This window comes from Chelonoidis abingdonii, chromosome 4 (assembly GCF_003597395.2).
Source record: "Chelonoidis abingdonii isolate Lonesome George chromosome 4, CheloAbing_2.0, whole genome shotgun sequence".
NCBI classification, from domain to species: domain Eukaryota; kingdom Metazoa; phylum Chordata; order Testudines; family Testudinidae; genus Chelonoidis; species Chelonoidis abingdonii.
In genome coordinates, this window is record NC_133772.1 from 14,357,785 (window position 1) to 14,370,205 (window position 12,421).

Sequence of the window (12,421 nt, forward strand, 5' to 3'; positions counted from 1 at the left end):
CATGTCATCATCATTTAGATCGCAGGATATGAATATGCATCTTTGTAATGCAATGACGACAGGTGCCTTTATTCATATTTCATACAGAAGCTCAACCGGCCCAGAGGCTTCTAGTCTTGGAAAATAATTTGTACTGATGTTCTTTAGCACTGACAAAAGAAAGAACACATTGCTATAGGCTTTTAGAGCACCTTAGTCTTTGTGGTCCTCTTGTAGTTAAAATTAGAATTCTGCATCAATGGGACCTTCATCCCTCAAAAGGTTTTCAAGTGAGATAAAAGGTCTGTGCATGCAAAGTCTCCTGATGGGCAAACCTCAGTCAGTTGAGATACATATCTGAACCTCTTGGATCCACAACATTAGCCTTTGCAAGTCTCCTAAGAACACTGTCTTTTGAGAGCTTCAGGTATTTCCAGAGTTGGAACTTGGAAGGGCAGAAATGCACAACAAATATGGAAACTAAGACGACGGAGGTGGTGGTGGGGAGGACCACAACATATTTTAGTTTCAGAGAACACCAGGATCTAGTTTTGTGTAAACCAGGAGGAGAGAAGAAAAAGGGCATGACATCTGAACAGGTTTATCCACCCTCAATTAAAAATGACTTTGCAGTGGAAATAGGCACTGATGATAATAGGCTGTTAAGTGGCCAGTAAAGGTTATCTGAGTACAGGGCCCAACATTGCAGTCCTGACTTCAGCCCAATTCTCTTTGGAAGCCATTTGGTTTTAAAATGCAAAACCATTTATGCCCATTTCACTCTAGTCTGAACTTGAATATAATTTCACTTAAATGAGATGTATGCTCTATCCTCACTCCAAGATCAGTGAAGGTTCTTAGTTACCGAGAGAAGTTATAGTTAAACATGAAAGAGCACGTGAACACTGTCAGTATTAAGGGAGACCTTCTGAATAATTTACACACAGACTTTCAACTACAACATATGCCTAGACTAGAAAGCAGGCATTTATAGTAGCTGTAAACTGCACAGAAGTCTAGTTTCCTCTATCGCTGGAAAGGGAGCTGGCAGGGAGAAAGAAAAAATTAATAAAAACCCAGTTTTAATGAAATCCTGCTGATGATGCCTCAGTGCCTGCTCCATGTTTGGCAATGGGGTCAGTGCTGACTCACTATGGCCAGCTGGGGTCAAAACCACAGCCAAAGTACAGATTAATATGACAGCAGGACCAGGACAAAATTCTAGGGAACAATTTAAATAAAATAGATTCCTGCAGGCATATGCCAGAGATTCACAGGGTTTTTTTTCCACTTCATGTCTGCATTGTGAATTTTCTTCATGGTATTGGAAGTGAAGTATTGTTGCATTAAGCATCAGTCATCTTACCGACTAATCTTCAAGGTAATATATTTATAAAACATGTGAAAGATTCAGAAACTTAAGAAATAGGAAGTCAAAAGACTAGTAAAATATCATTTCCTTTAACAAAATCTGCCCCGGGAAATTAAAAAGCAGAATCACATTAATGGTGATCAGTTGTCTCAGATAGTAAATATCTGGTGGTGTACAAGATCTTACAATGAGGATGCAAATGCTACATCCACTTTTCCAACTCATTTGGCTGCTAATCTGCAGGTAATCAGAACGGAATGGCATGTATCAGGCATACTGACAAGATGTGAATTTTCAGAGGTATGATTGCTGCTGATCAGCAGGATCTCCGAGCACAATATTGCTGGTGACCACCTGTGAACCCTAAACTTATTTCATCTGTAATTGGCAAGACCACTAACCTCACAGGATCCAACTATAAACTACAGACTGAATGCTAAGGTGAGGCACTGCTTTCATGTAATGACTTAAGGCCCATATTGTCAGTGCTGCATCTGAACTGTGACATGTGGCCACAAAATGAATGGGATAAACAGTGACATGGCCGAATTTAAAAACTACACTGAACATAAAACTCTCCTCATTTGCTCTGTGAGAGAATCAACAGGTCTCATCAGATGTATTAAGTTGATATAAAACATTATTTCAGGCCTGACTGATTTATAAGACAAATACTCACAAGTGCTGCTCAAGTCAATGGACTCAAAAGAATTCATTTGCACAAGGTTGCATGAAATCTGTGAATCCCAATGAATGATTCATCTAGTTTCAAGACTGTTACTCATCATTTCTGCAAACTGGGCAGCTGATCAGAAACTACCTTACAGACAGTTTAGACAAGCTGTTTTTTCATGGTTAGCCCACTGATTCCCATAAAAGTTATTTAGGAAGGGCAGTCACAGTAGAGAAAAGGCAATTGCAATACAACCAAACAATACATCATTTTGAATGAAAGTTCTATAGAATCCACAGGACCCTTTGCTGCTCTATAGAATCCTGTTCTCTCTCTCTCTCTCTCTCTCTCTCATATCTAAAGGAAATAGGGCAGCGAGTTTGTTCTGATTTAATTGAAATTTGAAGTGATTGTTGTCCCTCAGGCAAACAGTAGCAAGAGTAGTTCATATGCAAAGGCATGGAAGTCCTAACTCCAACTGGTCTCTCTTGCTCAACCAGTCAACATCCTAAACCAAATTAAGCTCTAGTACAAATAGGCACCACCTCACCAGAACCAATAGAGCAGTATCAGATGTGCATCTGGACCCAAGAAGTTAACATTTTCATTCACTTATTTTGCTAGTGGCATGTAATTCATGGCAGAAACTACAAGAAACTTGAATCGCTGGTGATCAAGTTTGATCCACTTAGAGAGCTACTTTCTAGTATGGCTGGGGTGGGGATTCCTCTCTTTGTAATTTGAAAAGAATATCCAGAAAAGGGATGATCTGAAATTTTAAAAAGAATGAATTCCCAGTCTCTGCCAGGGCAGCAAAGGTTAATAATGCGCTAATAAAATGTTCATTGGGGTTCTTTGTCAGTTTTCCCCCAAGGATTTTTCCAATGATGAGTGCTTTAACATAAACTTCCTTCAATACCTGGCTCAATGACTTGTGAGAAACTGGTGTCCTGAACACGCATATATTGGTACGGAAGTTCCTCTGGGTCGTTATCTTATCATCGGAAGAGCTGTGTATACTTAGGACAATTAAGTTAAACAAAATACTGGAGACAAGCGTCTGGAAGCAGGTACCTTCTCTGCTGTAGCAGCCCTTACCCATACATAATATAGGAGAGAGAAATACAAATGAAGCCTAGATTAAGCCAGCAAATGAGAGGCCATTCCTATGGCAGGCAAACCAGACAATGTGATCTGATTTCATAATTTATAGAGCCATGTTTATTCTTAGCATAACTCCACTGCCATCAACAAACGCCTGCAAATATCCCTGCTGCACAAAGCAATGCTGGACATCTAACACCATTCAAGACTATGTCATGCAACCATGGTTAGAAAAATCTGCATGGAATGCCCACGAATTCTATCATGCTGCTACTTAACAGTCATTGCTTGGAGCTGCCTTTAAGCAATATAAAATGTCTTCCCTGGGGATAAACTTGCTGATTCAGTAATACTAACTGCTTCCAGAGGAGAACAGGGGTGAGATAAACCAAAACCACTACTCACTCTCCCGCATTGCAACGCAGAGCAAAATCATTAAGTTACCAGGCCAGTATAATATCAGAATTGCCATGAATCAGCAGCTGTGTTTCTGTGGTACAGTGTTAAAAATGCCATTCTAACTGTTCCAGCACCAAGAGCTCTGGCGAGTGCTGAATTCTTCTTTTTCTCCTCTTCCCTTCCCAAACTCTACTGCTTTCTCAAACATTAGCCCAAATATTTGCCTTTAACGCGCCAATGCTGAACTCTCTCCTTTGGGGTTTTGCAGATATATATAATTTCAGAGCAACACCCCTCCCTACTGTAATGTTAGCAGTTAATACACAAGCTCCACCTTAGGGTCAATATATTCTGACTTTCAAACACATTCCTGAAGTGTCTTTTCAGGAGAAGAGGGGTAAGGGAAAGAATTTACATTACAACACATCAGCAACTCAGATCATTCGGCAAAAAACAAGGTGTTCCCTAACAACCCCACAGAAAAAATGTTTGCAGGGCATGTTTCTAAAATAGAAGCAATTCACTAGCAGATGATGAAAGGTCAGATTTAATCAACAGCAAATGTATTTCATTCAGCTGCATGAGAAGGAAAGCCCCAGAACAGCATGCAAGCTTTACGAACATATTTCTCCTCCTTCCCCAGGCAATGCCTCTTCCTTTGAGTTTGTGCTGGACACACTGCAGAACGGAAAGGACAGATGGTGGCTGTCTTCCTGGTGTCACTTGTTTTTCTGGAACACAGAAGGATCACATGTACACAGTGGTCTTTTCCACTGAAATTACACAGCTTTTTTCTGCAGCAAGGTTATTTTTCCTCAAGTCAGCCACATACAATCACTATGCCTGTCTGACTCATGTAGAAGATACCCTCTTACATACTTTAGGGCAGTTGGGGTTCTTTTAAACCTTTATCATCCCTTGTTCTCCCTCATTTAGAAAATGCCTCTGCAGTTGGTAGCAGGCACAAATTAAGGCAGGATCTTTGGGAACTGGGTCCAGCAATCAGAATGACCTCAATGCAGCACGGAATTAACAAGAAATGGTGAAACTGCTGGAAAAAAGGACCTGGACAGACAAGTTACCCCACAAAAATGGGGTTTGACCGGGGGCGGGGAGGAGAGGAGAAGGACCAGCAACCTCAATCTGTAGCACAATAAAAGCAAATTTCTTTAAGATACTGTTTCAATAGCACCTCAAACGTATCAGGTTGAAAATTATATAAAGATGAAATGGGGGATAAAAGTTGGAGAAATTATAGTTAATGAGGAGATTTTATGTATCTAGGGTGGAGATGTCCAGTCATTGAAGAGTACAGTACCAGGACGTAATTTTAACCAAATATCCCAAACTATTGAATATTTCTTACCAAATGATCCTTAGATAAAACCTCCTGGGGCTTCCCATACGAAATGGTCAGACAAGAAAAAAAAAAGATTAATCTCATCTGCTAGCAGCTGCTCTGATACCAATAACCTCTGTTTAACCACAGAAAAATGGTTAAACAAGCAAACAAACTACATTAAGGACAAATAGGTACTTATATGTTTGGTTATCATTTAATACTCCAGATCCATTCACCTGCAAAAACCCAGAACACCTGTCAATTTTTTTTTGGAATATCAACATTGATAGACATGGATGGTCTGTTAAATGTGTAATCAGATAATTCACTAATTTTAATAAAATCACTAGAAATGACACATCCTGCATAGCATTACTGTATAATGTTTCTCCAAACAAAAGCTCACTGTTGTGATAACAATTGCATTGTTTCTGATACCTACATGGCTAGGATTTGAAACCTGTTAAAAATTCCCAAATCAAGATAGTTTAAAACAACAAAATGAAAGAAATGGGAAACTATCAAGGCAGAAGAGGGCTCCAGATGGGAAATGTCAAGGTGTTAAGATGAAAGGGTCAAGAAGAAAATGTCTGCACTGTGAGAAAAGCAATGATTCTCGTATTTGGATGAAAATCTGTGATAAGAGTTTCCAAAGTTGGGCGGGGGTCATCATTTAATACTTACTCACCTACGATGGGGTGTCTATCCCATACAAAGCCTGCCTGGATAAAAAGGGACAATTACTCCATGACAAGGTGCAGGTAGAGGAGAATTGGGGCTCATAAGGCCCAGCACCTGATGAACCCAGTGAGGGAGGAGCTGGGCTAGGCATAAACAAAGGAAATTGGTGTTAAGACAGGGCTGAAGGGAAGAACACCACCATCACTCCTTAAAGTGGAGGGGAGTTGGCAATAGGTCAGGAGGAGTTTATGCCTGAGATCCTGCCTTGGACTCTGGCAAGAAGCTGACAGGAGGTGAAACAGCCACAAGGAGCACAAGAAGCTCCAAAAGTAACCCAGAAGGGGGCCTGAAGATAGGAAATAGCCCAGGGAAACAGCAACAAGTCTGGAGCTTGAGCAGATGGTAGTTGTTGGGCACAGGGTCCCTGGGCTGAGTAGTGGAAGGACCCAGGTTCCCCTACTAGCAGCTGGGCAACTGGCACAGACTGGGTGGTGGATCAAAAGACTACCGGAGTGTCCAGTGGGACTTTGATCCCAGAAGGGGAGGACTACAGCGACTTGGCCAGATGGAAGACCCTGAGTGATGAAAAGGGAGTAACCTGACTCCAGAAAGAGACAGCGCGAGACTCTGGGTGGAGAAACCGAAGGAGGGGGCATCAGATTGGCTGGGAGCTAATTCCCCAGGTTGGCCAGAGCTTTGAGTCATGAACTGTGTGATACCACCCCTGCTCAATAGCAGCCAGTACTTGATTGTACTGGGATGCCTCCAGTCAAGCAAGGCCCAAGAGAAGGGCTGTCCAAGACTGATTTTAAATGGATTCTCCCAAGGGCATTGCAATTTCAAAGTTAGTATTCATAAAAAAGGAAGACATTTGGAGTTTCTGAAAATGCTCTACTTCTTCGGATTCCCCCTGGACTCTTGGAGGAGTCTGGCTGTGAGTAGACATTGCACCGTATTATCAACTTTGACCACTATCCAGTTTTGGATTTCAACAAATTGAGTCATCTGCGTTTCACGTCCCAGAACAAAAAAAACTAACTGAATCGCTCAAAGTTTGTTTCTGTGTTTAAAATCAGCAAATCTTATCTCCTTGCCCTGTCTTTTTGCATTGAATCCCACCAAATCCCAATTACAAGCTACCACCAAGCTACCAAGAAAGGGAACAATACCCACACTCAGGTTTTAATGGCAAGATCACAGTCAGCACTGAAATACTTCACCAGAACAGCAGTTACTCCTAAGCCACCATCTGACCTGCACTGCTGGATGTTCTACCAGTAGTACTTTTATCCAGCATTTTAAAACCATCCCCAACCCTACAGTTTTCTTCTCAACTCCTCTTTACTTTAAAAAGAATTCAAAAACTAGACCTGTGACAACAGAAGACACTCCAATTTCCAGGTCTAGGACCAAATGAGCAGTACACATGACCTTCTGTGGTAACATACATGCATAAAAGAGCCACAGCAGCGAGTCTCAGAGTGCGGGTCTACAAACTAGGGCTTGTGCTATGGTGCTAAATAGCACAATGTAGGTGTTTCCACTTGGGCCGGAGCTCTGAAAACCACCTCCCCACCCACCCCACCTGGCTTTTAGAGCCAAGTTCCAGCCTGAATGGGAAAGTCTGCCTTGCTATTTTTTTGCACCATAGCACGAGCCTGAGTCCATAGACCTGGGCTCTGAGAGTCACTGCTGTGGCTCCCCCACCAAAGTGAACAGTAAAACCTCACAGTTATGAACACCTCAGGAAAGGAGGTTTTTCGTAACTCTGAAACAAAACATTATGGTTGTTCTTTGAAAAGTTTGCAACCGAACATTGACTTCATACACCTTTGAAACTTCACTATGCAGAAGAAAAATGCTGGGTTTAACCATCCTAATTTCAAAGAAACAAGCACAGAAAGTTTCGTTACCTTGTCAATTTTTTTTTTAAATCTTTCCCGTTATTGTTTTAGTAGTTTGCATTTAACATTAAAGTACTGTATTGGTTTCTCCCCGACCCTTTTCGTCTTTGCCACTGCCCGATTGCTTACTTCCAGTTCCAACTGAGGTGTGTGGTTGACCAGTCAGTTCATAACTCTGAGGTTCCACTGTAGATGTACCTTAACTGATGTACCATAACCTTTTGGCAGCGCTCAATTGTTTCCGAGGCTAAGGAAAGGGCTGGTCTCATTTACAGCACTATAGGTTGAAAGAAGTCTGTGTGTCGGACATGGGGAAAAGGGAACAGAGGCGAATATAAAACCAGATTTTGCAGCCCGGATCCACATCATAATGAATGCTAAAAAAATACAGGCAACACTAGTTGAAAGCTGAATATGGTACTGGCTGGTAATGGAAGCTGCTTACCCACACAGCTCTGCCAAAACATGTCATTTCAAAACCTCAGCCTCCCTGTTGCATCAGTCATAGACCTCTCCTAAACTGATGCCGAGAAACATACCAAAGGCTGCATGTTGTGAAGTGGACAACTACTTCCTGGTAAAGAGGAATGGGTTAGTGGTACAGTGTCCATGTCATTGCAAATCTTCTCCTTTACCTTTTGTCAACCAAAATGCAGATTTGACGACATCGCTCGAGTATGCTGGGATGGGAAATGTATTTATAATAAATATAATTACAGAAGAAAGGTATGTTAACCAGCTGTGAGAAAATGCCATGGTGAGGAAGGGGATGTCTGTTTATGGCCTGTTGAATTACGAATTATATCGCTTTTAATTTTTTATGCAGCAGCCAAAGAATTGGATAAGTGCTGTACAAATATATGGTACACCCAAAATTAGGATCCTTATTCTCCTGGGTTCCCTACTTGTAACACACACAAAATGTGTGCTCTTTAAAATTAGTAGGGTAAAACACAGCTTAGGGTACTGAGAATTATCTAGTTTTTTTCTGGGATGAAGGAAGGCAGACATCACTTACTGTCAAGGTTACTTATGCTTTGCACTAGAGGAGTTAGATAACCTACACTTACATTTAGAGATTGCCTGCACATTTGAGATACTATTTTACAATGATAAATTTCTCATACATTTTTATTCTATTTGTGGAAGAGGTTTTGTTAAAAATAAGTGCATAAAAATCTTGTGCATGGAGACACCTCATTCCAGATATCTCAAACAGAAACAAAAAACATTTACAACAGACTGTTTAGCCTTCAGGAAAAAAGGCTGCATCTCAGCTGTCTCAAAGTTTCATCCCTAGAGAGGGGGTCCTGTACAGAGCTTTGTCTGAAACCAAATGCTGAGTTTAATATTAATAATAGGCATATTCAGGAATTCAAATCCCCTTCCTCCCCAACCCACCGTAGATAAACCTTGCTGAAATCAGGATCTAGAAAACAAACCAAATATGAAAATCTACAATAAATCCTCAAGTAGTGGGAAAGGTACAGTGTGTGGTAAAGTCTGATCTGTCACATTAGGTGCTACATCCCAATTTGGAGAGAATGGGGGCCAATTGTGTTGGGTTTGTTTGCTGTAGAAATTAAAAGCTCACAACCACAGTACTGTAACATGTACACAACCAAAAATGTATTCCAAAACATGATACTTTCCATAATTCCTGTGGAACATTCTTTGGCAACAACAGATCAGACAGAGATAGAGCCCGCGGATAGAGAATGGAGTGAAAATAAAATGAATGGTACAGTATAGACTGGTGAACACACACTGCCTCAAATCACTTAGATCGTAGACATGCGTCAGCCCTAGGGCTTAGTCTCTGCTGCAACAGCTGTAGCAGCAGGAAGGCAGGCAGAAGTCAAACACTTGTTTCCTTATGCATGAAAAGAACTCATGAAGGAAGTCTGATTTACCGTGTATAGCTCATTCAGGACCTTCATCAAATCTTCCTGGAGCTGCAATCCAACTTCTTTACTCTACAACAAAAGAGAACCAGAGATCCATTAGGGAAAATGGGGATAGTTGTAGGATATGAACATGCCACACACACTGCTAAAAATCCAGACCCAATTAGGCACCATTTAACTGCTCAGTTCAGAGACAGTTACAGTCAAATCACACAAACAGCTTTAATACCATGAAATGTTATGCATACAGCCAGGCAAATGACACAAAACCGAAAGGAGGAATGGTTTAGTTGAACACTTTTTTAATGGCTCTCTCAGCTAGCATAAAAGCCCCACTCGGAGAGACAAATAACGCCAGGATGGGAACCTTTACGTTGTGTGGTCTCAGTGAGTGCTTACGTGACTGCCAGAGGAGTGAACAATAGCATATGTACCCCCTAAGTCTCCACAGAGACTCACATACAGTTAAAGACCAAGTGTTAACTCCTTAACAAAACCCATCTCTATATGCTGGAAAAGCAGCAGCCTATAGCTGTTCTTGAAGTTCAGAGTCCTGTATGGTAGCCATTGCTTGCTCACACACACACTTAACTTCAGTGCCCTATTCTTGTCCTCGCTATCCTTAAAGTTCCATAGGTCACAGAGTGCAACATCTGTAGTTGGTGCCAATACTGAGAATGTCAATTATATACTAAATGGAGGAGCTCAAAAGGGGATTCTACAAGTGTTACAGGCTGGTGAGACACAGCAAGGAGCTACACCTCATTTTAACTTGCTGGCTGACTCTTTGAGATAATGGGTACCCGCACCTGGACAGAAGGTGGAAATGACTCTCTGGAAAGGGAGGATCCTGGGTGGGGGATGAGCACTCCTGGAGATGAACCCCACTGGGGGAGAAGTGCTTATTTGTGTGTTTCAGTCTGCATGCCTTTTGTGAATAAAACCAGACCCAGGAAAGTGCTTATGTTTTGACCGGCCACAGCTCGCAGGCACTGCTTGCGGAAGAGTGTACAAAACCCACTAGCTTAGACGCTTATTTTTGAATGCAATGGTAATGCCAAGATATAAAAAAGGAAACTCCCACCCACTCTATTCATGAACTCTGCAGTTAACTCTCCCAATTTTCCCCCTCAAATTACAAAGCCAGACATGGGATTTACTCTGGCAGACAACACCATCGGCTATTTTTAAACTGCAAGCACTACAATACAATTTAAACTGTATCAGCACATATCACTCCCTAGCAAAGGGTACTTGGTACTAGTGAGCAGCACAGTTATAGCCTAGGCAATATAACTCACGAAAAATAAATGGGAGCTGCACAGAGGCATGATTAGTTGTCAAGGTTGGGGAAGGTTCCAACTAGCCAGCAGCCAAGTATCATTTTTAAAAAAATATTTTTTTTTTATGTCTTTATTTTAGTTCCTTGGCAGGTGACATCAGGCAGACATTCCTGGCTTGTGATTGGATGAAGCTGCCATATAAAAGTGCTGCACTGTCAAACTCTTGGCTGTAGCTAAACACTGGAATACGGGAACAAATAGAGCATGAGCATCTCAGCATTGTCAACATTCACAACTCTCCTAGATAAGATGGATCAAAGCTTATTCTTCACCCATTGCTACAGCAAAGGCAGCAATCAGATGCTTCATGTTTGGCTACCTGGATTTTTCAAGACAGTGTTGCGATTATATCAGAATCAAAGGTAACAGGGCAGGCTACATGGCTACCAAAAGTAGCCTGTGCAATTGCGATTATAGAGTGGCAAATGTCAAGTTTTCAAACGGTGGCTACATAAGATAGTAATTCTGCACATTAGTGTAGGAAGACGTGTACACTTCAAAACCTTGCATTCAGGCAGTCTGTAGACTAGTTTGTATTGAACGCTGTCAAATGAACCACCTACTTTATCCACATCACTAAAAGAAGATACCCATGCACATTGTCTTCTTGTATTAGACATTCGTGCACAAGTTAACACACTGATTCTGCTCCCTTTGAGTTCAAGGAAGCTTTCCCTTCAACTTCAATACAAAAAAGATCTGAGCCTAAAACAGGTGGTCAAGAAGTGGCAATTTATGCCCTCTGCAATCTGAAAAGCTTAAATGAGAAACTGAGGCTTTTAGACATACCAGAAAGCACATTCAACACGTGTCTAGTCAGACTGTCATAAGTAGATAGGTAAGGTAAGGGTTAAGTTTCTTTTACCTGGAAAGGGTAACCAAACACCTGACCAGAGGACCAATCAGAGAACTGGACTGGTTAAAGTCAGGGGCGGGAATTCGTATACTCGGAGTCTTTTTTTGTTTTCTCGGCTGTGAGTAAACAAGGTTTCCTCCTAACTCCTTCTTATCTCAAATATTATACCAAAAGTCTGTGAGTACAAAGGAACCCAAAGCAATTCGGCTGTGAGGAGCTTTGGGTTGTATTTACAGATGTGGATGGCTGGGTCTTTGTTGTTCCTCGGCTGTGAGGAACAAGCTACCTTACTGATTCCAATCTTCTTCTCATTCTACTAAGGGGCAGTGAGTACAAACCGAGAACAAAGTAAAATCGGCTATGATATGCTTTGCTTTGTACTTACTGTGTGTGATTGCTGGTCTATTTAAATTGGCTATTTTTTAAATCAGACTGGGGTATTCAGATTTTCTTAAGTAGGAGCCTGTATAAATGTTTATGCAAGTTATTAGTCTGTATTGTCTCTTTTTCTATATAAAGCTTTCTTTTTTTCAAAACTTGTGGAAGTTTCTTTTTCTAGTAAGGCAGAGAAAGTGAAACCTCTGTATCAGGTACCTGTCTCCCTCACGGGAAGGCAGGCACGGGGAAAGGCAAAGCCAAGCTGTTGGTATTTTGCATCTCAATTGTCCTGAGGGTAGAGAACGCTTATCTCTTGGGAAGCAGAGAAACCGGTTTCTTGATACTCGCAGGCTAGACCAAGAGGCAAGCCTGGGAAGGAGGGGGGAAGGGGTTTTCTCCCCTGCTTTTAGCATCCAAGGGATTTGGAATCTGGGTGTCCCACCAAGGGAGGGTTGGGGACACCAGAGAGAGGAAAGGGGGGAT

General features: G+C 41.6%; 1 protein-coding gene across 3 annotated transcripts in view; it reads right to left on the bottom strand.

Moving 5' to 3' along the window:
- SRGAP2 (SLIT-ROBO Rho GTPase activating protein 2) overlaps positions 1-12,421 on the bottom strand; it is a 245,483-nt gene that overhangs the window by 72,148 nt on the left and 160,914 nt on the right. For all 3 annotated transcript variants that reach the window (XM_075064850.1, XM_032792531.2, XM_075064849.1), the window contains exon 4: positions 9,368-9,430. In XM_075064850.1, the coding sequence (XP_074920951.1) occupies positions 9,368-9,430 (63 nt within the window). The remainder of the gene's footprint in view (positions 1-9,367; positions 9,431-12,421) is intronic.